Source organism: Bombina bombina, chromosome 4 (genome assembly GCF_027579735.1).
Source record: "Bombina bombina isolate aBomBom1 chromosome 4, aBomBom1.pri, whole genome shotgun sequence".
Classification (NCBI taxonomy): Eukaryota; Metazoa; Chordata; class Amphibia; order Anura; family Bombinatoridae; genus Bombina; species Bombina bombina.
In genome coordinates, this window is record NC_069502.1 from 1,092,111,832 (window position 1) to 1,092,135,756 (window position 23,925).

Genomic DNA, 23,925 nt, shown 5'->3' on the forward strand with positions numbered 1-23,925 from the left:
ATAAAACCTGCATAAATCAAATGCAGGCATCACAGCAGTCGATCGCCCCATTAATCCTTCTCGCTTTCCCCTAAGCCTAAACTCAGTATATGTGAGTGACAGGCAGGGCCGGTCTGATTTCCCAGTCCAGCCCTGGAGGCAAGAATAATAAACACATGGGACTGTGGCTCCAAACCCCCCGCCCCCATACACACACTCCCAGCATGCCATGGAAGAGATAAAAAAACTTTTCTCAATGAGTTATGCTCAGGTATTATATCTGATTTAAAGTAAAATAAAGGGCAAGTCTCACATTAGCTGACAAGTGACACCCCCGGGAATATTTCTAAAGTATTTATGTATGTAAAAATAATCTACCCCTGGGGAGCAGGGAAGAATCTACAAGTTTTAAGCAAGTTCTATGAAAACAGCTAGAATCAGAGGCATTGAGGCATATTTAAGAAACACTCTCCGCATTTAACATTGCACCAGCAGCTCACAAGAGCTGCTGGTGCAACGCCGCCCCCTGCAGACTCGCGGCCAATGGGCCGCCAGCAGGGAGCTGTCAATCAACCCGATCGTACTCGGCCAGAAACACGGGCCATCAAGCTCCTTTCGGAGCTTGATAGATAGGCCCCTTTGAATAAAACACACTAATTGACACCATGTAAAGGTGAGTTCAAACGGTATATTAGCACAGATAGCTGTGCACCTAATTGATTACTAGGAAGTAAAAGCTGAGCTCTGCTACCTCCAGCCTAGGTCTCTGTCCATGGCTGTAATTCAGTGGTGACGCTGTGTTTAGAGGAATAACAGGCGTTACTAGTAGTGATGTAAAGCAAATTGGGAGATTTAGCTAATTATCCCGCTGCAATAGCGGTCCTTTTAAGTTTAAAGTGACATGTGGTGCGACACTGTTTCTAAAAGAGACAATTGTGAGAGGGATATAGTGGTACTCACACCGAATAGAGCTTCAATAGAATACCTATTAACTATACTGCATCATGCTGGATCTTGGATACGGGTTGAGAGGCCTGCCCGCAACTTGTACTCTAGATTGTTGAAACTTTCAGGTACTATATTAGCTTCTCCTCCTGCACATATTCCCTCCCCAGTGAGTATTGCGGCCTGCGGCGTGATGATCATGATGTGATGCAGAGGCATCATGCAAATTTAAAATTGCCAATTGGAGCCGGACTCCGGAGCAGCTGCGGTGGCACTGCTGCATACTGGATCAGCTGCTTGACTCGAGTCACACAGTCTGACTTTCTGCCCACAAAGAGCCGGTGAGCCCGGCCACTGCGCTGCGCTCGGATGCTCCCTCAGTCACAACATTAGCCTCTGCTGCTTGTCTCCAGTCAGTCACTCACTCTGAAACTACCGGCACACCCTTGGCCTTGATGGCCCGGCCCACCAGGATTTTTCCCGGTATCCCGGCGGCCCAATCTGGCCCTGATAACAAAGAGACAGAACTAGCTATATGGGAGAGATGGATTGCATGGGAGGAAGGGGAGAGAAGGAGAAACAGAATTGCCTTATAAATGGTTCTTGGAGTGGTTACATAGAAGTAGAGGAAATATCATAGTAGAATTCAGGGTGGGGAATAAAATGAAAGATAAAAATTGGGTTACATGCTCTGACTTTTTCAAGTTTAACTTTGAATTTCCTATGCCTTTAGACATATTCTTTTATTTATACATATAATTTTTGTGCACTGCATTTTGGGTAAAACTAAAAAGTTTACTTGACGATACAGTAACACTAGTATACTAGTATACTATACTGAAAGTGTCTATACTTAAAGGGACATGAAACTCAGTTTGTCAGTAACACCATGGTATTGCGTCAACTAACAACTATTTTTACTAACCACACACACACAATCTCACATACTCACTTTAATTGCACTTAGTATATAAGTTTTATTGTACATTGCAGTTGTTTACTGAGTCTGTTTGTTCTGAAGCTGCACTCAGTTAGTTTATTTTTATAGTTATACTATTTTTAAAAAGTTTCTGCCACAACCATTTCTTTTTAATAAAAAAAAAATGCAGAGAAATAATCTTGCAAAGAAGGGCCCTGCCCCCTCAAAATGCAGCCACAGACCCTTTCCTTCCCCAGCTACCACAATAGCCACAAGAACATAAGTGGAAGTTCCCACACAGCCATGACAGCACATGCAATTGTGTGACTCACTGCCACCACCAGCAGTACTGTTAGAGAGTCAGAGGGGTGTGCGGCGTGTTGGTTCACTGGCTGGGAATCAGCAGTGGTGGCGATGGCACCGCACCACTCAGAAAGTGGGCTTTGTTTGTTGATTCTAAGCTACAGCCACCAGCTAAGAAAACTAGTGGAACTTCTGGCAATCTCTTTCGATTGTTTGGGTTATGACCTTCGGCCAGTGTTACTTAAAAATTATTTGTGACTGACCCACTTTACAAAAGTAGCAACACAAATACCACCACCATTGCTACTGTGACAAAACCACCAGATGTGTCTAGCCTCCTCCAGTTCCTCCACATATCTGAGCCTCTGAGCTTTCAAATTGACCTTTAACTTTCCTCCCTCCCATGAGAATGCTGGTTAGCTAGAAAACATCACAGGCTTTTACTGACAGGCTTAGAGAAACTGTCAATCTATTCCGCTGTTCCTTCCTGGTTTGCAGTCATTGGATAATGCCTGCTTGCATGTTAAAAAAGCATACACCAACCGAAAAAGAAAAACGAACATTTTAAAAGAAAACAAATGGTTTTTCTTTCTTATTTTTCTTTTTTTAAGTTTTCGTTCATTTCGTTTTCTATAAAGCAAAGAAAATATTGAAAATACCATTTTCATTTATTTCTTTGATTTTTCCGAAAACAAATGCACATGTCTAATAGATTGTGACTGCTCGTGTAATTAGTGCTGAAAGACCAAAGCATCCTTAACTGAGGTACAAAGCGATTTGGTTTTGGTTATCAATGCAAATCTCTTATTTCGTTGTTGGCCTAGATTCACTAAAAATATGACATTTTCTTTATTCCCTTTGTCATACTTTAGATCTGTTTTACTAAAGTGTGAAGAGCACTCCAATTCTTAGTGAATCATATCTAAAGGATAACCTAGAAATTAAAGAGGTTAGTCTTGTCACAGAGTTCTTAAAGGGCATTTATAGTGTTAAAATGTTATCCTTTAATCCATCAGAGCACGCAATATTAACACTAGCAATGCTATAATGCTATGGGCTAGATTACAAGTGAAGCGCTAAATTATCATGCTCCCGCAAATGGGCCTTTACAAGTGTCTGGTTATTGCTACCGCAAGCTCGAAGTAGCAATTAGCGCTTATAAAATTAACCAGAGATCGGATCTCTGGTTAATTTTATAAATCTGCCCCAAATGCCCCCAAAATACTGTCTAGTGTAGTTTGTTAATAAAATAAAGATGTCAGCATTTTTATTTTTTAATAAACTTACTGCACTAGGCAGCATTTTGGGGGTAAGGTTGGTGGGAGTGGGGTGTTAGAAAACAAAAAGGCACTGAAAATTGTCTTTACATTGCGGTCAATGGGAACTGTGTGTTCCCAGAAAATATATATATATGCTTATATACATATATATTTATGTGTTAATATGTATATATACACATATTATCACATAAATATATATGTATATCAGTATATACATATATATTTGATTGCTGCCATCACTGCGCGACTTACCCCCTTCGCTGGCACTGAAGTTCTGATGCCATTTGTGACGGCGTCAGAACGAGGCTCCCATAGGAGTCTATTGAAGTGCACTCCCATGGGTGCAATGCTTGCTAGCAATGCGAATATCGCTAATATCGCTTTCATGACAGCAAAATATAGCGCTCCACTTGTAATCTAGCCCTATGTGTTTAACTGCCGCAAAGAAGTTAAACACATGCTGTGTGACTACCTCTGCCGATTGGATCAGTGGCAGTTTACAATCTGGACTAGCAGTGCTCTGTGGGTCCTGAGCGGGACTTTAAAGGGACACTGAACTAAATTTTTTTTCTTTCATGATTCAGATACAGCATGAAATTTTAAGCAATTTTCCAATTTACTCTTATTATCAAATTTTCTTAATTCTCTTGGTATCTTTATTTGAAATGCAAGAATGTAAGTTTAGATGCCGGCCCATTTTTGGTGAACAACCTGGGTTGTTCTTGCTGATTGGTGGATAAATTCATCCACCAATAAAAAAAATACTGTCCAGAGTTCTGAACCAAAAAAGCCTAGATGTCTTCTTTTTCAAATAAAGATAGCAAAAGAACAAAGAAAAATTGATAATAGGAGTATATTGGAAAGTTACTTAAAATTGCATGCTTTATCTGAATCACGAAAGAAAACATTTGGGTTCAGTGTCCCTTTAACTGTGTGATCAACCGCTTTGCGGACGTTAAACACATGGCATTACAGTATAGCTAGTGTTAAAATGATAGATTTACAGCAGGTCATTTTCACACTTTAATGACCCTTTTATGGCTATAGGCTACTGTCATCAAAGGTACTAAGTTCATTATTTTACAACTCAAAAAAAGTTCCTCAGGACATAAAGTATGGTGTATAAAGCTAAGCAAATGCATACTATTTTAGGCCTTCATTACTACATATTTTTTAATTATCATTATGGTTATTATTATTAATAATATTATCAGTATTGCTATTGTAGACAGGATCAGTAATGTCTGCTCTGAAATGTGTCTGCACATTTCCTGTTTAACAAGCATTTAAAAGTTGTGTCTTTTTTTGAAGATCACTGGCTTATTGTTTGAAGGATATGACAGTTAATATCACTAGAGAACACATTGGGAACATTTGGATAATATTTGTATTATGTACTATCTTTAAAAATATGTTTTTGTAAAGCTAATGCTATTACCACCATTTAGATCAGCTGTTTCATTGGATGGCTTGCTGTTTTCCTCTTGTTTAGGTTCAATTTGTTCTATTTGTGGACTTTTCGCTCTGTTTTGAAAGCATCCAAATGTCAGACTGCTCAGACGCTGCCCTTCTGCAGACTTTTGTGAGGAGCAATTAGAAGGTTTCTTACTTTTGGCTTCTGTAAAGCAATGAATAAAGCATATGAATTTGCACTATGGTAGAATCTTAGTACTCAATTAAATGCACTTTTTTCTTTAATTTTTATTTCCTTTAATTTAGCTGAACATTGGTGTGATAACACATTAACTCATTACCATGTCAGATATGGAGGTCTATTCCATTCCATTAGTACAGCTATGCAAGATTCTTCATTGATTTATCATGGAGTTTTCAAATTCAAAGCCCTTACAGTCTATTAGAAAACCTAGTTATTGGCCTAAATTCAATAAAACTCATTCATGAAACTACTGTTTTTGAGAAAACAATTTGTGCAAATAAAAAAAATAAAAATCATAAGGAATTCATAAAGATGTGTACCTGTCCCTTGTCACAGCTGCAAGATCAGCTTGAGTCTACTAAATTAAGCGGCATCTGTTGCACAGGCATGTTTATTTGTGAATGAAGTTAAGGGCTAGATTTACAAACCCTTGGATGGACATAGGCGGACATTAATCTGCCCCTGTCCACACAGCCTTGCAGCTAGCGGGCGGCAGTATTCTGCCTGTATTTATCAGAAACACATCACCTCTTGTAAAAGCGTTGCGTCAATCTCCCCATTCGGAGAAGTCTGGGGGCTGAGAAATATACCACTTTATAATTGGTGTATAGATTAACTATCATGTGAGCCTACAGCCGAAGGTGCTCTGAAGCTACACTCGTAGCTTCTTAAAGGGACAGTCAACACCAGAATTTTTGTTGTTTAAAAAGAAAGATAATCCCTTTATTACCCATTCCACAGTTTAGCATAACCAACAAAGTTATAATAATACACGTTTTACCTCTGTAATTACCTTGTATCTAAGCTTCTGTTGACTGCCCATTTATTTTAGTTATTTTGACAGACTTTCCTTTTAGCCAATCAGTGCTCACTCCTAGGTCACTTCACGTGCATGAGCTCAATGTTATCTATATGAAACACATGAACTAATGCCCTCTAGTGGTCAAAATGCATTCAGATTAGAGGCAGTCTTCAAGGTCTAAGAAAATAGCATATGAACCTCCTAGTTTTAGCTTTCAACTAAGAATACCAAGAGAACAAAGAAAAATTGTTGATAAAAGTAAATTGGAAAGTTGTTTAAAATGACATGACCTATTTAAATAATTTTATTATTATTATCAGGTATTTGTAAAGTGCCAACAGGTTCCGCAGCGCTATGAACATAGGTGGTATATAAAAACGATTGCAGGGATCAAATGGGGAGAGAGGGTCCTGCCGAGAGTTGCATTGTTGTTGTCGGCTCTTGTGAAGGTAAACTACAAACAGCTGGGCTCATAGGCTTACATGCTATGGGGTTTTAGGGGATAGCAGTGGAGATAGGAAGGTTAGTGTAAGTTGTAAGCGTCCCTGAATAGTAGAGTCTTCAGGGAGCACTTTAAGCTTTTAAAACTAGGAGAGATTCTTGTGGAGCGATGCGAGAGTTCCATAAAATGGGAGCCAATATGGAGAAATGTTGAAGACGGGAATGTAAGGAGGTAACAAGAGAGGAGGAGAGTAGGAAATCATGAGCGGAGCGAAGGGGACGAGAGGGAGAGTATCTGGAGACAAGGTCTGAGACGTAGGGTGGAGCAGTGCTATTGAGGGCCTTGTGTGTCAAGAGTAAGAATTTTGTGTTTAATCCTGGAGGCAAGAGGAAGCCAGTGAAGGGATTGGCAGAGAGGTGTGGCAGATGAAAAGCGACGTGCAAGGAAGATGAGCCTGGCAGAGGCCATCATTATGGATTGTAAAGGAGCTATGCGGCAGCTAGGGAGACCAGAGAGGATAGAGTAACAGTAGTCGAGGCGGGAAAGGATGAGACAGTGGAATAAAATCTTTGTTGTGTCTTGTGTAAGGAAATGTTAGCAATGTTTTTAAGGTGGAAGCGGCAGGCTTTAGCCAAGGACTGAATGTGAGGAGTGAAAGAAAGATCTGAATCCAGTGTGACCCCAAGACATCGGCATGTGAGGTTGGGGTAATGATGGAGTTATCAACAGTTATAGAGACATGGGGGGGGTGGAGATTTTGGAAGAAGGGGGGAAAATAAAGAGCTCAGTTTTGGAGAGATTTAGCTTGAGGTAATGAGAGGACATCCAAGATGAGATATGAGAGAGACAGTTAGTGACACGGATTAGCAAGGAAGGAGGTAGTTCTGGTGCAGAGAGGTAGATTTGGGTATCGTTGGCATACAAATGATAATGAAACCCGTGGGACTTTATTAAGGAACCTAGTGATGACGTGTAGATTGAGAAGAGAAGGGGGCCGACGACAGAGCCTTGCGGTACCCCAAAAGAAAGAGGTAACGGGGCAGAGGATGCCCCAGAGAAGGCTACACTAAAGGTACGGTTAGACAGATAGGAAGAGAACAAAGAGAGAGCTGTGTCACAGATGCCGAAGGATTGGAGGGTATGGAGCAAAAGAGGGTGTTCGACAGTATCAAAGGCTGCAGACAGATCAAGTAGGATAAGTAGAGAGAAGTGGCCTTTTGATTTTGCTGTAAGTAGATCGTTGGTAACCTTAACAATTGAAAAAATAATAGGGGGCGCTCTTAATAAGTACAGTGGTATTGGTGATAATATTAGCAGTGAAAAATTGGTAACAATAAAATATCAATATACACAGTGGTGGATATTATATCAATGGATACAAAATATATCATTAAATACAAAATAGCACATATTCTACAAGTAATAATAAAAAATAAAAAAAAAGGAAAAAAGTCCTTAAGTGACTTGTAGATGGTATCAGTGTAGATAAATAGGTGGGCACAATCAGGCAGCTATCTGTAGAGGATCAAGGCCGCGACCCAGGGTCAGTAATCTGCAGTAAATAGAAGAGAACAGAAGCGCCACATGGCCCAATATTGTTGGGAATATTTTGAGGTTATAAGGATGTGATGGTTGCACTCACATGAGATAAGACACCCCTAGTGGTGTGGAAGGAATGATCTGGGGTCAATAGCAGTCACCCAGAAGACTGACCTCCGGTGGATATGTTGTGATCTGTGGAGGACAATACAAAACACAAAGGGGTGCCTATATGGCCTAGTATTGCTGATGCAAATGGATAATAATATAATATATGAAATGCACTCACATTTGATGGAGCACCTCCCTTGGTGCTACAGGGGCAAACTGGGGTCAATATGGTCACCCAGTAGACTTAATCACTGGCATCCAGGAACTCTTAATGGTCCAAAAGCAGATTTAAAGTGTAGATGGTATAGCAAAAACAGGTAGCAAGTGGTAAGTAAAATAACTTACTTTATTTAAAAAGTTAAAAAATTGTAGCAATGCGTTTTTCAGCCAACCAGTGGCTGTTTCATCAGGCTTAATAAAAATGAGTATCAAACACTTGCTATATATGCCATACAAACAAACTAAATAATCACTGTAATTGGCTACACCTGTGATAGGTGTTACCTGGTTAAAAACCAGGGCTGGCCTTAGGGCGAGGCGGCGGCCGCCTAGGTCTCTGCGGTCAGGGGGCCCCTCCACAGATCACAACATATCCGCTGGAGGTCAGTCTTCTGGGTGACTGTTATTGACCCCAGATCGTTCCTTCCACACCACTAAGGGTGTCTTATCTCATGTGAGTGCAACCATCACATCCTTATAAACCTCAAAATATTCCCAACAATATTGGGCCATGTGGCGCTTCTGTCCTCTTCTTTTTACAACCTTAACAATTGCTGTCTCTGTTGAGTGAAGGGTGGCAAATCCAGATTGAATGTTTTTTTTTGGACTTGACTGTCCCTTTAAATGGAGCCCTAAGTGTCTGCATGAAAGAAATATGTTTTTATTAAACTATGCAAAATGAATGATACTATTAATAAAATATAAAAAACTGATTTAAAATACATAATTTATTAATTATCAATACTGAAAAAATAGCTGTTATGTTTAAATCTTACTTTGATTTTTTTTTTCTTCCTTGAAGATATGAACAAGTCACTTAAAACCAACCTTAAAAAAAAGTCTTGAAAAGGCCATTTCAGAAAAGAAAACTAGATGATCCTGTTATATTGTGTATTCTTTATTCAGGAAGCGAGAAAGCCAAAAAACACACATCATACATAAACAGTTTTCCCCCTGCAAATCTTAATAGACTGTCATGAAAGCCATGATAACATTTTTTATGAAACATAACTGCATATTTATTGAAACATATATATAACCCAATTCTAATGACCTCTAAGCACAAATATACCATATCCTGTATGTTATACTTTACTGTTTGTGGAAGATAGACTGAGACAGATAGACAGATAGATAGATAGATAGATGATAGATAGATGATAGATAGATAGATAGATAGATAGATAGATAGATAGATAGATAGATAGACAGAATGTGTGTAAAAATAAAAGTAAAATATTCAAAGCCTTAAAACTTTACCTGTATCATATATTCACCTATATTACAAGTTTTGCGCTATAGAGGGTGCGAAACCAACACAACAAAAGCTATAGGGGGTGCGAAACGAATGCAACAAAAGTTGTATTATTTCACCCCCATAGCGCTGCCAGTACAAGTTTTTGAAAAGCCGCCTTGTATGTGCGATATGGTGGTGATAAACTCCATACTGCACAAAAGCCAAGGGCTGAGAATACGTGCTCGTGCACGCTTTCCCCATAAACATCAATGGGGAGAGCATGTTAGAAAAAAACCTAACACCTGAAGATGGGGCGACCGCCGTAACACAACCCCATTGATGGGGAAAAAAGTTACGTTTAAACCTAACACCCTAACATAAACGCCAAGTCTAAACACCCCTAATCTGCCGCCCCCGACATCGCCGACACCTAAATAAGGTTATTAACCCCAATCTGCCGCCCCCGACATTGCCGACACCTAAATAAAGTTATTAACCCCTAATTTGCCACCCCCGACATCGCCACCACCGAAATAAAGTTATTAACCCCTAATCTGCCGCTCCCGATATCGCAGCCACTATAATAAAGTTATTAACCCCTATTCCCCCGCACCCCAACATTGCCGACACTATAATAAAGATATTGACCCCTATTCCGCCAATCCCCAACATCGCCGCCACTAAATAAAGTTATTAAGCCATAAATCTTTGTCCTCCCACATCACTGCCACTAAATAAACTTATTAACCCCTAAACCTTCAGCCCCCCACATCGCAAAAAAAAAATTAAGCTATTAACTCCTAAACCTAACAACCCCCTAACTTTAAATTAAAATTACAATATCCCTTTCTTAAAATAAATAAAAACCTACCTGTGAAATTAAAAAAAACTAAGTTTAAACTAACAATTAACCTAACATAACTATTATACTAAAATTAAAATAACTACAAATTAAATAAACTAAATTACACATTAAAAAAAAACTAACACTACTAAAAAAATGAAATCTTAAATTACAAGAAATAAAAAACACTAAATTACAAAAAATAACAAACACTAAATTACGAAAAATAACAAACAAAATTATCCAAAATAAAAACAATTACACCTAATCTAATAGCCCTAGAAAAATAGAAAAGCCCCCCCAAATAAAAAAACCTAGCCTATAATAAACTACCAAAAGGCCTTTTGTAGGGCATTGCCCTAAAGAAATCATTTCTTTTCCCTGTAAAAAAGTACAAAGACCCCCCAACAGTAAAACCCACCACCCAACAAACCCCCCAAAATAAAAACCTAACTCTTACAAAAACCTAAGCTACCCATTGCCCTGAAAAGGGCATTTGTATGGGCATTGCCCTTAAAAAGGGATTTAGCTCTTTTGCTTTGGCCTGGAAAGGTCATTTAGCTCTTTTAAGAAAGCCCTAACCCTAATCTAAAAAAAAAAAAACACCCCAAAAAAGTAAAAAAAACCACTAACACTAACCCCCAACGATCCACTTACAGTTTTTGAAGTCCGGACATCCAGGCGGCGAGAAGTCTTCATCCAGACGGCATCTTCTATTTTCATCCCGGCAGCATCTTCTATCTTCATCCCGGCGGCGTGGAGTGGGTCCATCCTTCCAGACACCCGGCACGGAGCGACCTCTTCATACGGTCGCCACCGTACACTGAATCACCCCTTGCCTTTTCAAAATGGTGTCCCTTGCATTCCTATTGGCTGCTTTGATTTTTGAAATTCAAATCAGCTAATAGGATGAGAGCTACTGAAATCCTATTGGCTGTTCAAATCAGCATTTTTTTTACAGGGAAAATAGCTGATTTCTTTAGGGCAATGCCCTACAAAAGGCCCTTTAAAGGGCTATTGGTAGTTTATTGTAGGCTAGGGTTTTTTTTATTTTGGGGGGCTTTTTCATTTTTATAGGGCTATTAGATTAGGTGTAATTGTTTTTATTTTGGATAATTTCGTTTGGTATTTTTCGTAATTTAGTGTTTGTTATTTTTTGTAATTTAGTATTTTTTATTTTTTTGTAATTTAGAATTATTTATTTTTAGTTGTGTTAGGTTTTTTTTAATGTGTTATTTAGTTTATTTAATTGATAGTTATTTTAATTTTAGTATAATAGTTGTTAAGTTAATTGTTATTTTAAACTTAGTTTTTTTTTAATTTCACAGGTTTTTATTTATTTTAAGATGGGATATTGTAATTTTAATTTAAAGTTAGGGGGTTGTTAGGTTTAGAGGTTAATAGCTTAATTTATTGTTTTGCGATGTGGGGGGCTGGCGGTTTAGGGATTAATAGGTGTTTTAGTAGTGGTGATGTGGGAGGCCATCGGTTTAGGGGTTAATAACTTTATTTAGTGGTGGCGATGTCGGGGAGCAGCAGAATAGGGGTTAATAGCTTTATTATAGTGTGGGCGATGTTGGGGCTGCGGGGGAATAGGGGCTAATAACTTTATTATAGTGGTGGTGGTCGGGGAGCGGAGTAATAGGGGGTTAATGCATTTTAATAGTGGCGGCGATGTCGGGAGCGGCAGATTAGGGGTTGATAAGTTTAATTTAGTGTTTGCGATGTGGGTGGGCGGCGGGATACGGGTCAATAGGTAGTTTATGGGTGTCAGTGTACTTTGTAACAGTTTAGTTATGAGTTTTGTATAACAGTTTTGTTGCGCAAAACTCATAACTACTGGTCTCAGATAGCGGAACGGATCGTGTCGGTATATGCTGGAACACAAGCAATTTAGCCTCACGGCACAACCTGTAATACCAGCGCTATGGAAATCCCACGCAAAAACGTCATTTTTTTTAGTGCGGGATTGACGTTGCGTAAATTGCCATTTTTTCAGCGTTAAAAACCGTAACACAAAACTTGTAATCTAGGTGTTTGTTTTTAATGGTTTACACATACTGTTGGGCTAGTTTTTATTTATTTAATATCAACATGCAGTCAGCTTTCTATTTGTGCAATAGCTAATTCCTGTTTATAACTCTGTCTTTTCCTTTAGGTGTTCTCACTATGGGCCTGATGATATAAAGGTGTCTGGGCTGGTGATATTATTTATTAAAGAATGCTCCCCAGTACTTCTATTTCCATGGTGGAATTCTTTAAAGTTTTACCCTGAAAACAGTGTGTCTCAGTAAGGGGCCGTATACTGCATTTTCGTATGGGAAGGAGATGAATAAAAGAACCATTCACACAAAAAACACCTAAAAAAATGTATTGCAAGTGCATCAAAAATCGCCCAAAAATTTGTCATCACAAACAGTGGTCCCTCTAAGGCCAGTTTTGTGAGTGGCCCAACAGTGAAACATATAATTAGAGCAATTAGCTAACACAACACAATGCAGACTGCTGGGCTGCTCACAAAACAGGCCTTAGAGGGAACACTGATCACAAATAATATTTTATCAAAAACATAAAATTTGTATCTAAATTAAACAGGAATAAATCATATTAAATACGCACAGCATAAATCGTAATTTAAAGGGCCATGATACCCAAATGTTGAAACACTTGAAAGTGATGCAGCATAGCTGTAAAAAGCGGACTAGAAAATATCACCTGAATATCTCTATGTAAAAAAGATAGATATTTTACCTCAAAAGTTCCTCAGTAGCCACATCCCATTGTAAAGGACTTCTAAGCAGCAAATCAGTATGTCTGTCCCGGGACAGCTAAGGGATTGAGCCTTGTGCACTCTCATGTTATTTGCCTATTCAGTTTAAGGAAGTTTACTAAGAAATCTCATGAGAGTTAAGTCAAATCTCATGAGATCACAGTAAAAGAGTTAATGACCTCAGCACTGCTGATGCTGATTGGCTGCTGTTCATTCCTTCATTTTTTTATTTTTTTTTTACCTGCAGCTGGGCAGCAGCTGAATTATAACTTTTTACACAGAACTTACTCTGCTGAGGAGATTGTGAGGTAAAATATCTTCCTTTTTTCTTCCTTTTTTACATAGAGTTGTTCAGGTGATATTTTCCTGTCAGCTTTTTACAATTATACTGCATCAGTTTCAAGTGATTTAGCATATGAGTATTATGTCCCTTTAAGTACACTGGATGTTAAAAAAACAAATTGGGTCAGATTACGAATGGAGCACAAATATTTGTGCACAATCAATATCGGGTTTTCGCGTTCATTTGTGCGCAAGTTAAATTGTGCTCATATTTAAAGTTGAAAGTAAATCAGGGGTCAATATTGTTTTATACACATACACAAACACATACATTTTCCTATTTTTGTCCCTCGCCTCCTTTAGCTATCCCCTTTAACCCCTTAGCATGTAAGCCTATGAGCCTAGCTGCTTTGTAGATCACTTTCATGAGAGATGATTTACAACAGTGAAACTCTTGGCAGGGCCCTCTATCACTTTGTCTCCCATAACTATCAACTTACATATTAGACCCATGTCCCTAGCGCTGCGGAACCTGTTATCACTCTACAAATAACTGATAATAATAATAATAATACACACACACACACTGTATTTATATGTATATAATCTATACACTTTGGTTAATGAAAGCAAAATAAAACCAATGGAGGGTTGAATGGTTGCCATTGGGCTAGGGATTGGCGAATGTGTAAATTTCCGAATTCGAATGTTAGAACGAATGTTATTACCAAAATTTGAATACAAATCCGAATGTTGATACGAACGAATATTCTTAAAAATTCTAGAATCAAATGCTATTTACAGTTTTCGAATGTCACTTTCGAATTTAAATGTTTATAATTAGATCGAATGTCCACATTCGAAATTTTGAATTTAACATTCTATTTAACAAATACTATTCAGAAGTTCAATAGTTCATGTGGTAGGGAATCTAGTAAATTGATACATAATAGATACAAATATATAAATTTGAATATTTCTATTTCGATCGAATATTGCATAATTCGAATATGACATTTAAAGAAAGCATTAGAAATACTATTACAAACATATAAATTCAAATTTTTCAAATTCGAATATTGCATAATTCGAATACTATATTTAAATAAAGCATTATAGAAATACTATTACAAATATATAAATTCAAATTTTTCAAATTCGAATATTGCATAATTTGAATATTACATTTAAAGAAAGCATTAAGAATACTATTACAAATATATAAATTCGAATTGTTCTAAACAAATATTTTCAAATGTAATCGTAAAATTAGAAACCGAACATTCAAAAATAAAATGTTAGAATGTTATGTAAACACTCTAAATTCAATTTGGACAAACAAATTTGTTAACATTCGTTTAATTTTTCGAATGTTGCGAAACTTATTTATATATTATTCTATTGCCCACGGACAGAAATACCTTGCTGCAGTTTAGCTGCTATCATCCGATGCAATTTAAAAAGGCATCATCAAGTCATAATTTCTGTGAGTTATTCAGAATAATTCTGACCCCACTTTAAAGCAACAACAACTAGAAGTGATAAGGACAAAATTTGTGAAAAGTAGGGGATACCACCCTAACATGGTTGATGAAATCCTAGGAAAAGTGATACATTTTGACCAACCCACCTATCCAAAGGAAAAAACAGAATTTATGCTTACCTGATAAATTACTTTCTCCAACGGTGTGTCCGGTCCACGGCGTCATCCATTACTTGTGGGATATTCTCCTCCCCTACAGGGAAAGGCAAGGAGAGCACACAGCAAGAGCTGTCCATATAGCTCCCCCTCTGGCTCCGCCCCCAGTCATTCGACCGACGGTTAGGAGAAAAAGGAGAAACTATAGGGTGCCGTGGTGACTGTAGTGTATAAAGAAAAAGAAAACATTTTCAAACCTGATTAAAAAACCAGGGCGGGCTGTGGACCGGACACACCGTTGGAGAAAGTAATTTATCAGGTAAGCATAAATTCTGTTTTCTCCAACATTGGTGTGTCCGGTCCACGGCGTCATCCATTACTTGTGGGAACCAATACCAAAGCTTTAGGACACGGATGAAGGGAGGGAGCAAATCAGGTTACCTAAACAGAAGGCACCACGGCTTGCAAAACCTTTCTCCCAAAAACAGCCTCCGAAGAAGCAAAAATATCAAATTTGTAAAATTTGGCAAAAGTGTGCAGAGAAGACCAAGTCGCTGCCTTACATATCTGATTAACAGAAGCCTCGCTCTTGAAGGCCCATGTGGAAGCCACAGCCCTAGTGGAGTGAGCTGTTATTCGTTCAGGAGGCTGCCGTCCGGCAGTCTCATAAGCCAATCGGATAATGCTTTTCAGCCAGAAAGAAAGAGAGGTAGCAATAGCTTTTTGTCCTTTCCTCTTACCAGAGTAAATGACAAACAAGGATGAGGTTTGTCTAAAATTCTTTGTTGCTTCTAAATAGAACTTTAAAGCACGGACTACATCTAAATTGTGTAACAAACGTTCCTTCTTTGAAACTGGATTTGGGCACAGAGAAGGAACAACTATTTCCTGGTTAATATTCTTGTTGGAAACGACTTTTGGAAGAAAACCAGGCTTGGTACGCAAAATAATCTTATCTGAATGGAACACCAGATAGGGTGGATCACACTGCAAAGCAGATAATTCAGAAACTCTTCTAGCAGAAGAAATAGCAACCAAAAACAGAACTTTCCAAGATAGCAACTTGATATCTATGGAATGTAAGGGTTCAAACGGAACCCCCTGAAGAACTGAAAGAACTAAATTTAGACTCCAAGGAGGAGTCAAGGGTCTGTAAACAGGTTTGATTCTGACCAAAGCCTGTACAAAAACTTGTACCTCTGGCACAGCTGCCAGTCATTTGTATAACAAGACAGATAAAGCAGAAATCTGTCCTTTTAGAGAACTCGCTGACAATCCCTTATCCAAACCTTCTTGGAGAAAGGAGAGGATCTTAGGAATTTTAATCTTACTCCAGGAGAATCCCTTGGATTCCCACCAACAGATATATATTTTCCATATTTTATGGTAAATCTTTCTAGACACAGGTTTTCTGGATCTATCACTGAATCTGAAAACCCACGCTTGGATAAAATCAAACGTTCAATTTCCAAGCAGTCAGCTGCAGAGAAATTAGATTTGGATGTTCGAATGGACCTTGTACTAGAAGATCCTGTCTCAAAAGGTAGATTCCATGGTGGAGCCGATGACATATTCACCAGGTCTGCATACCAAGTCCTGCGCGGCCACGCAGGAGCTATCAGAATCACAGAGGCCTTCTCTTGTTTGATCCTGGCTACAAGCCTGGGAAGGAGAGGGAACGGTGGAAACGCATAAGCTAGGTTGAACGACCAAGGCGCCACTAATGCATCCACTAGAGTAGCCTTGTGATCCATGGATCTGGACCCGTAGCAAGGAACCTTGAAGTTCTGACGAGACGCCATAAGATCCATGTCTGGAATGCCCCATAATTGAGTCAACTGGGCAAACACCTCCGGGTGGAGTTCCCACTCCCCCGTATAGAAAATCTGACGACTCAGATAATCCGCCTCCCAGTTGTCTACTCCTGGGATGTGGATTGCAGATAGGTGGCAGGAGTGATCCTCCGCCCATTTGATGATCTTGGATACCTCTCTCATCGCCAAGGAACTCCTTGTTCCTCCCTGATGGTTGATGTAAGCTACAGTCGTCATGTTATCTGACTGGAATCTTATGTATCTGGCCTTCGCTAGATGAGGCCAAGCCCGGAGAGCATTGAATATCGCTCTCAGTTCCAGGATGTTGATCGGGAGAAGAGACTCTTCCCGAGACCATAAACCCTGAGTTTTCAGGGAATCCCAGACCGCGCCCCAGCCTGATAGACTGGCGTCGGTCGTGACAATGACCCACTTTGGTCTGCAGAAACTCATTCCCTGAGACAGGTGATCCTGTCTACTGGAGCATGCACAGTTGTAATGGTCTTAGATGAATTTGAGCAAAAGGAACTATGTCCATTGCTGCAACCATCAACCCTACTATTTCTATGCACTGAGCTATGGAAGGCTGCAGAATAGAGAGAAGAACTTGACAAGCGTTTAGAAGCTTTGACTTTCTGACTTCTGTCAGGAAGATCTTCATTTCAAAGGAATCTATTATTGTTCCCAAAAAGGGAACTCTTGTCGACGGAGACAGGGAACTCTTTTCTACGTTCACCTTCCACCCGTGAGATCTGAGAAAGGCTAGAACAATGTCTGTATGAGCCTTTGCCTTGGAAAGAGACGACGCTTGAATTAGAATGTCATCCAGATAAGGTGCCACTGCAATGCCCCTTGGTCTTAAAACCGCTAGAAGGGACCCGAGCACCTTTGTGAAAATTCTGGGAGCAGTGGCTAGTCCGAATGGGAGAGCCACGAACTGATAATGTTTGTCCAGAAAGGCGAACCTTAGGAACTGATGATGATCTTTGTGGATAGGAATATGTAGATACGCATCCTTTAAATCCACGGTAGTCATATATTGACCCTCCTGGATTGTAGGTAAAATTGTTTGAATGGTTTCCATTTTGAACGTTGGAACTCTGAGAAATTTGTTTAGAATTTTTAAATCCAGAATTGGTCTGAAAGTTCCCTCTTCTTTGGGAACTACAAACAGATTTGAGTAAAAACCCCTGACCTTGTTCCACAGTTGGAACTGGGTGTATCACTCCCATCTTTAACAAGTCTTCTACACAATGTAAGAATGCCTGTCTACTTATTTGGTTTGAAGATAAGTGAGAAATGTGGAACCTTCCCCTTGGGGGTAGTTCCTTGAATTCTAGAAGATAACCCTGAGAGACTATTTCTAGTGTCCAGGGATCCTGAACATCTCTTGCCCAAGCCTGAGCAAAGAGAGAGAGTCTGTCCCCTACTAGATCCGGTCCCGGATCGGGGGCTAACCCTTCATGCTGTCTTGGTAGCAGCAGCAGGCTTCTTGGCCTGTTTACCCTTATGCCAGCCTTGCATTGGTTTCCAAGCTGGTTTAGTCTGGGAAGCGTTACCCTCTTGTCTAGAGGCTGCCGAGTTAGAAGCCGGTCCGTTCCTGAAATTGCGAAAGGAACGAAAATTGGACTTATTCTTAGCCTTGAAAGGCCTATCCTGTGAGAGGGCATGGCCCTTTCCCCCAGTGATGTCTGAAATAATTTCTTTCAATTCTGGCCCAAAAAGGGTCTTACCTTTGAAAGGGATATTAAGCAATTTTGTCTTGGAAGATACATCCGCCGACCAAGACTTTAGCCAGAGCGCTCTGCGCGCCACAATTGCAAACCCTGAATTTTTCGCCGCTAATCTCGCTAACTGCAAAGCGGCGTCTAAAATAAAGGAATTAGCTAACTTAAGTGCGTGAATTATGTCCATGACTTCCTCATACGGAGTCTCCCTACTGAGCGACTTTTCCAGTTCCTCGATCCAGAACCACGCCGCTGTAGTGACAGGAATAATGCACAAAATAGGTTGAAGGAGGTAACCTTGCTGTACAAAAATCTTTTTAAGCAAATCCTCCAATTTTTTATCCATAGGATCTTTGAAAACACAATTGTTCTCAATGGGAATGGTCGTGCGTTTGGCTAGTTTAGAAACCGCCCCCTTGACCTTAGGGACTGTTTGCCATATGTCCTTCCTGGGGTCGACCATAAGGAACAATTTCTTAAATATTGGAGGAGGGACAAAAGGTATGCCTGGCTTCTCCCACTCCTTATTCACTATGTCCGCCACCCGTTTAGGTATCGGAAAGGCATCAGGGTGCACCGGGACCTCTAGGAACTTGTCCATCTTGCACAAGTTTTCTGGGATGACCAGATTGTCACAATCATCCAGAGTAGATAACACCTCCTTAAGTAATGCGCAGAGATGCTCTGATTTAAATTTAAATGTCACAACATCAGGTTCTGCCTGCTGAGAAATTCTTCCTGTATCAGAAATTTCTCCATCTGAGAAACCCTCCCTCACTGCCACTTCTTACTGGTGTGAGGGTATGACAGAAAAATTATCATCAGCGCCCTCCTGCTCTACAGTGTTAAAAACAGAGCAATCGCGCTTTCTCTGAAATGCTGGCATTTTGGATAAAATATTAGCTATGGAGTTATCCATTACTGCCGTCAATTGTTGCATAGTAACAAGCATTGGCGCGTTAGAAGTACTAGGAGTCGCCTGCGCGGGCATAACTGGTATAGACACAGAAGGAGAAGATGTAGAACTATCTCTACTTCCTTCATCTGAGGAATCATCCTGGGCAACCTTACTATTTGTGACAATACTGTCCTTACCGTGTTTGGACGCTATGGCACAATTATCACATATATTTGAAGGGGGAACCACATTGGCTTCCATACATACAGAACATGATCTATCTGAAGGCACAGACATGTTAAACAGGCTTAAACTGGTTAATAAAGTACAAAAACCATTTTAAAACAAACCGTTACTGTCTCTTTAAATGTTAAACAGGGCACACTTTATTACTGAATATGTGAAAAACTATGAAGGAATTGTCCAATCTTTACCAAATTTTCACCACAGTGTCTTCATGCATTCAAAGTATTGCACCCCAATTTTCAAGCTGTTAACCCTTAAAATGTGGAAACCGGAGCCGTTTGCAATTTTAACCCCACTACACTCCCAGCCACAGCCTTTGTTGTGACTTCAACTATCCCAGGGGGGTATTTCAAGCCTTCTATGAACTTTTTCAGTGGACACCAGACCCTCTCACATGCATCTGCATGCACCGTACTTAAAAGAAACTGTGCAATAATGGTGCGAAAATGTGGCTCTGCCTAATACAGTGAAAGGCCCTTCCTGACTGGGAAGGTGTCTTAACTAGTGCCTAAAAACTTAAATAAACAATCGATTTAGCCCTTAAGAGTGTCCACCAGTTAATAGCCCATAATAAGCCCTTTATTCTTTCTAAGTCTAAGAAAATGGCTTACCGATCCCCATGAGGGAAAAATGACAGCCTTCCAGCATTACACAGTCTTGTTAGAAAATGGCTAGTCATACCTTGAGCAGAAAAGTCTGCAAACTGTTCCCCCCAACTGAAGTTCTCTCATCTCAACAGTCCTGTGTGGGAACAGCAATTGATTTTAGTTACTGCTGCTAAAATCATACTCCTCTTTTAAACAGAACTCTTCATCTCTTTCTGTTTAAGAGTAAATAGTACATACCAGCACTATTTTAAAATAACAAACTCTTGATAGAAGAAATAAAAAACTACAACTAACACCACAAACTCCTCACCATCCCCGTGGAGATGCTACTTATTCAGAGCGGCAAGGAGAATGACTGGGGGGCGGAGCCAGAGGGGGAGCTATATGGACAGCTCTTGCTGTGTGCTCTCCTTGCCTTTCCCTGTAGGGGAGGAGAATATCCCACAAGTAATGGATGACGCCGTGGACCGGACACACCAATGTTGGAGAAATAAGCCAAGTGACGGACAGAATGATCAAATCATCAACTTCATCACTAACTACACACCGGTCGCTAAAACTGTGGGTGAAATAAGAAGGAAGAACTGGTCTCTATTAAGGGGGAACAGGACTCTACCATTCAAGGACACTCCACCTCCCAGGCTGGTCCACAGGAGTGGATGCAGCCTCAAATCTATGTTAATGAAAACAGACCCTTGGAAGAAGAAGAGCTCCTGGCTGAAAAAAGTAAAGAATGTCTGCTACAGATGTGGAAGCTGCGTGACGTGTAGTAAAGAGCTCCTAAACTGTGAAACACATTGGATCTTCAGGCTTAACACCCTTGCCCCTGTTGGTCTGAATGTTCACCTAGAATATACATTATTCTATTGAATATATGATAGAGTAGTCCACAAAAATATATCCGGGCGAACACTATGGAGACTATATTGTACTGTTTTCTATACACTTGGTGATAATATGTTTAAGGTTCTTTTAGTATATGATATCAACTTGTACTAAGTTGTTCCTGAGCTATGTGGTAGTTAGTTGAGGGTGGCCCGGACTATATTCTAAGTATGGCTGAGCATCATGTATTAGATCTAAAGTGGATTCTCCTATCTGGTCTCCTGGTGAGGAGTTATGTCATCTCCCGTTTGTTAATACTCTCTAGTCGTAGTCTGTGTATGGTGCTCTATATGGCGTAAATGGAAGTGACATGACAGTAATCGCCTATAGTGTATAGATGTGTAATCTATTCCGATGTGTAGTATCCCCTCTTTTTGAACATGGTTTTGATAGAATCTTTTTGTAGTGCAGTAGTATCGCTCCTGTGATAGTGTGTGTACCCTTTTTTGACAGCTGGTAATGATAGGTGATTATCTTTTATTCTACGTCGTATCGTTTGAGCGGGTGTAATCCTGTCGTGTACAAGCAGAACTCCAAAGCAACATTGATTGAAAAATATGTCATGCCTGGTTAGGCATTTGGATCATGGTTACGGTGTCATAATGTAGAGTTTTCTATTTGTTAGATGTGAGGTCATTTTGTATGCTATTGTTAAAGTCATTTTATGGGCAGGGACTTTTCCGCTATGGTATTATGGAGCTAGGCTGACTAACAGCGTGACTTTGTCACTGATGTGTTATGTGGTGGGGTATTCTAAGCCCACAGCATAATACCTTCATGGTTTAAACATGGCTGTTGTTTGTCTTCTATGGTAGTGGTGTATATTCTCGCTAGTTAAAAGTGATTGACATAATGGGACGGATTTCGGTTTACTGTGAAGATATTGGGTGGCACATTAGTTAGCCGGTCCTGAATGCAGGCGTATTATCAGTGTTTCATTGGCTTCCCACAGACATCTGACCCGGTCTAATTTGGGCACCTGCGGCTATTTAAACTGCTCTTGTCGAATGTTTGGTCACTGGCTGATAAGGCCTGCTCTTCGGGAGAATGGCTGAAATGCTGCTGTGAAGCCTCAAACTTTGATGGCATCTTGTAAATACACTTGTGGTTGTTTAAGGTATTCTATTGTTTATCTGTATGTAATATTTTGTGTGTAGTATTGGGGTCTTAGCGATTGTCTGTTCGGGTTATCACTATGTGGTTTTGACTGTGATGTAAACAGGGTGTTGGAAGTTGTTTTGTATGTTACTGGATATACTCTGATAGAGTCTGTTTAACACAGTGGTGAGCAGCCTGATCCGTGACTTTATATAATGATTGGAGCATGATAATGCCATTAGTGTCCACATTATAGGGGGCCTGGTTTATATGCCCTTTAATATTGCTATTCAATAAGTCTCTATACGATCTGACCTAGTTATTGTTTACAGACATTCCAGCCGCTGAGTACGTTTGTGAGGTTAAAGGGACATAAAACCCAGTTTTTTTCTTTCATGACTTAGATAGAACATACCATTTTAAACAACTTTCTAATTTACTTCTATTATCAATTTTTCTTTGTTTTCTTGTTATCCTTTGTTAAAAAACAGAAATGTAAGCTTAAGAGTGTGCACGTGTCTGCAGCACTATATAGCAGCAGTTTTGCAACAATGTTATACATTAGCAGGAGCACTAGATGGCAGCACTATTTCCTGTCATGTAGGGCTTCAGACATGTGCACGCTACCTACCTAGGTATAACTTCAACAAACAATAACATAAGAATGAAATAAATTTGATAATAGAAGTAAATTGGAAACTTTTTAAAAATGGTATTCTCTATCTGAATCATGAAAGAAATTTTTTGGGTTTAATGACCCTAAAAATGTGGTTTTATCATGATTGGTTACATTGTTTCATTACAGGTGATTTTATTCCATATTTGGGGATTAGGTTGTTGCTATGCTGGGAATCATGTTTTCTTACTATAAGTATTGTTATTTGGCTGTGATATGAGCGAGTTGTGAGTGGTTTAACCTTTGAACTTAGGACGCTGCTCTTTTGTTCCACCTGTTTCTATCTGTTCTATTGTTGTTTATGTCTGTTTTTGAAATGTCTGTTTTTTCTATTTTTGTGTTTTTAGAACATTTGTATCTTGAGAAAGGGCCAATGAGGGGCCAAATCGTAGATAATTGATTTTTTCACTATATGTATTGGAAAAGAAAAGACTGATTGAATTTTAAACCCTGTGAGTGCCCTCTCATGAGAACAAATAGATAAATTTGTATCAGAGGATAGCACCCAGGTGATAACAACACCTTGATGGTTGGAGTGCTGGGCAGCCGGGTTATATATATATATATATATATATATATATATATATATATATATATATATATATATATATATGTATATATATATATATATATATATATATATATATATATATATGTGTATATATATATATGTGTATATATATATATATATGTGTGTGTATGTGTGTTGGAGCCCTTTACTGTTAAGTAGATGAAAACATGAAAAAGCATATTTATACAATATTCATATTTAATAAAGTGTTATACTGTGTATTTACTGTAAATATTTCACATTCCAATTTTATACACATAGCAGAATATGTTCTAAGTATTTATAAATAGATATTCCTATATATACAGTATATCTTTATATATCTGTACCTTTATATAATCATGTATGTGTATATATATATATATATATAGCAGTCTAGCAGTCCTTTAGAGTACACTCACTTAAACTTTAGTACATCAACTGGGGGTGCTAAT

At 39.2% G+C, this 23,925-nt stretch overlaps 1 protein-coding gene across 1 annotated transcript in view; it reads right to left on the reverse strand.

Annotated features, from left to right (window-relative positions):
* The window catches only part of PLEKHH2 (pleckstrin homology, MyTH4 and FERM domain containing H2), a 359,537-nt gene that overhangs the window by 170,426 nt on the left and 165,186 nt on the right, over positions 1–23,925 (reverse strand). The window contains exon 7 of the mRNA XM_053712285.1: positions 4,865–5,044. Within this exon, the coding sequence (XP_053568260.1) occupies positions 4,865–5,044 (180 nt within the window). The remainder of the gene's footprint in view (positions 1–4,864; positions 5,045–23,925) is intronic.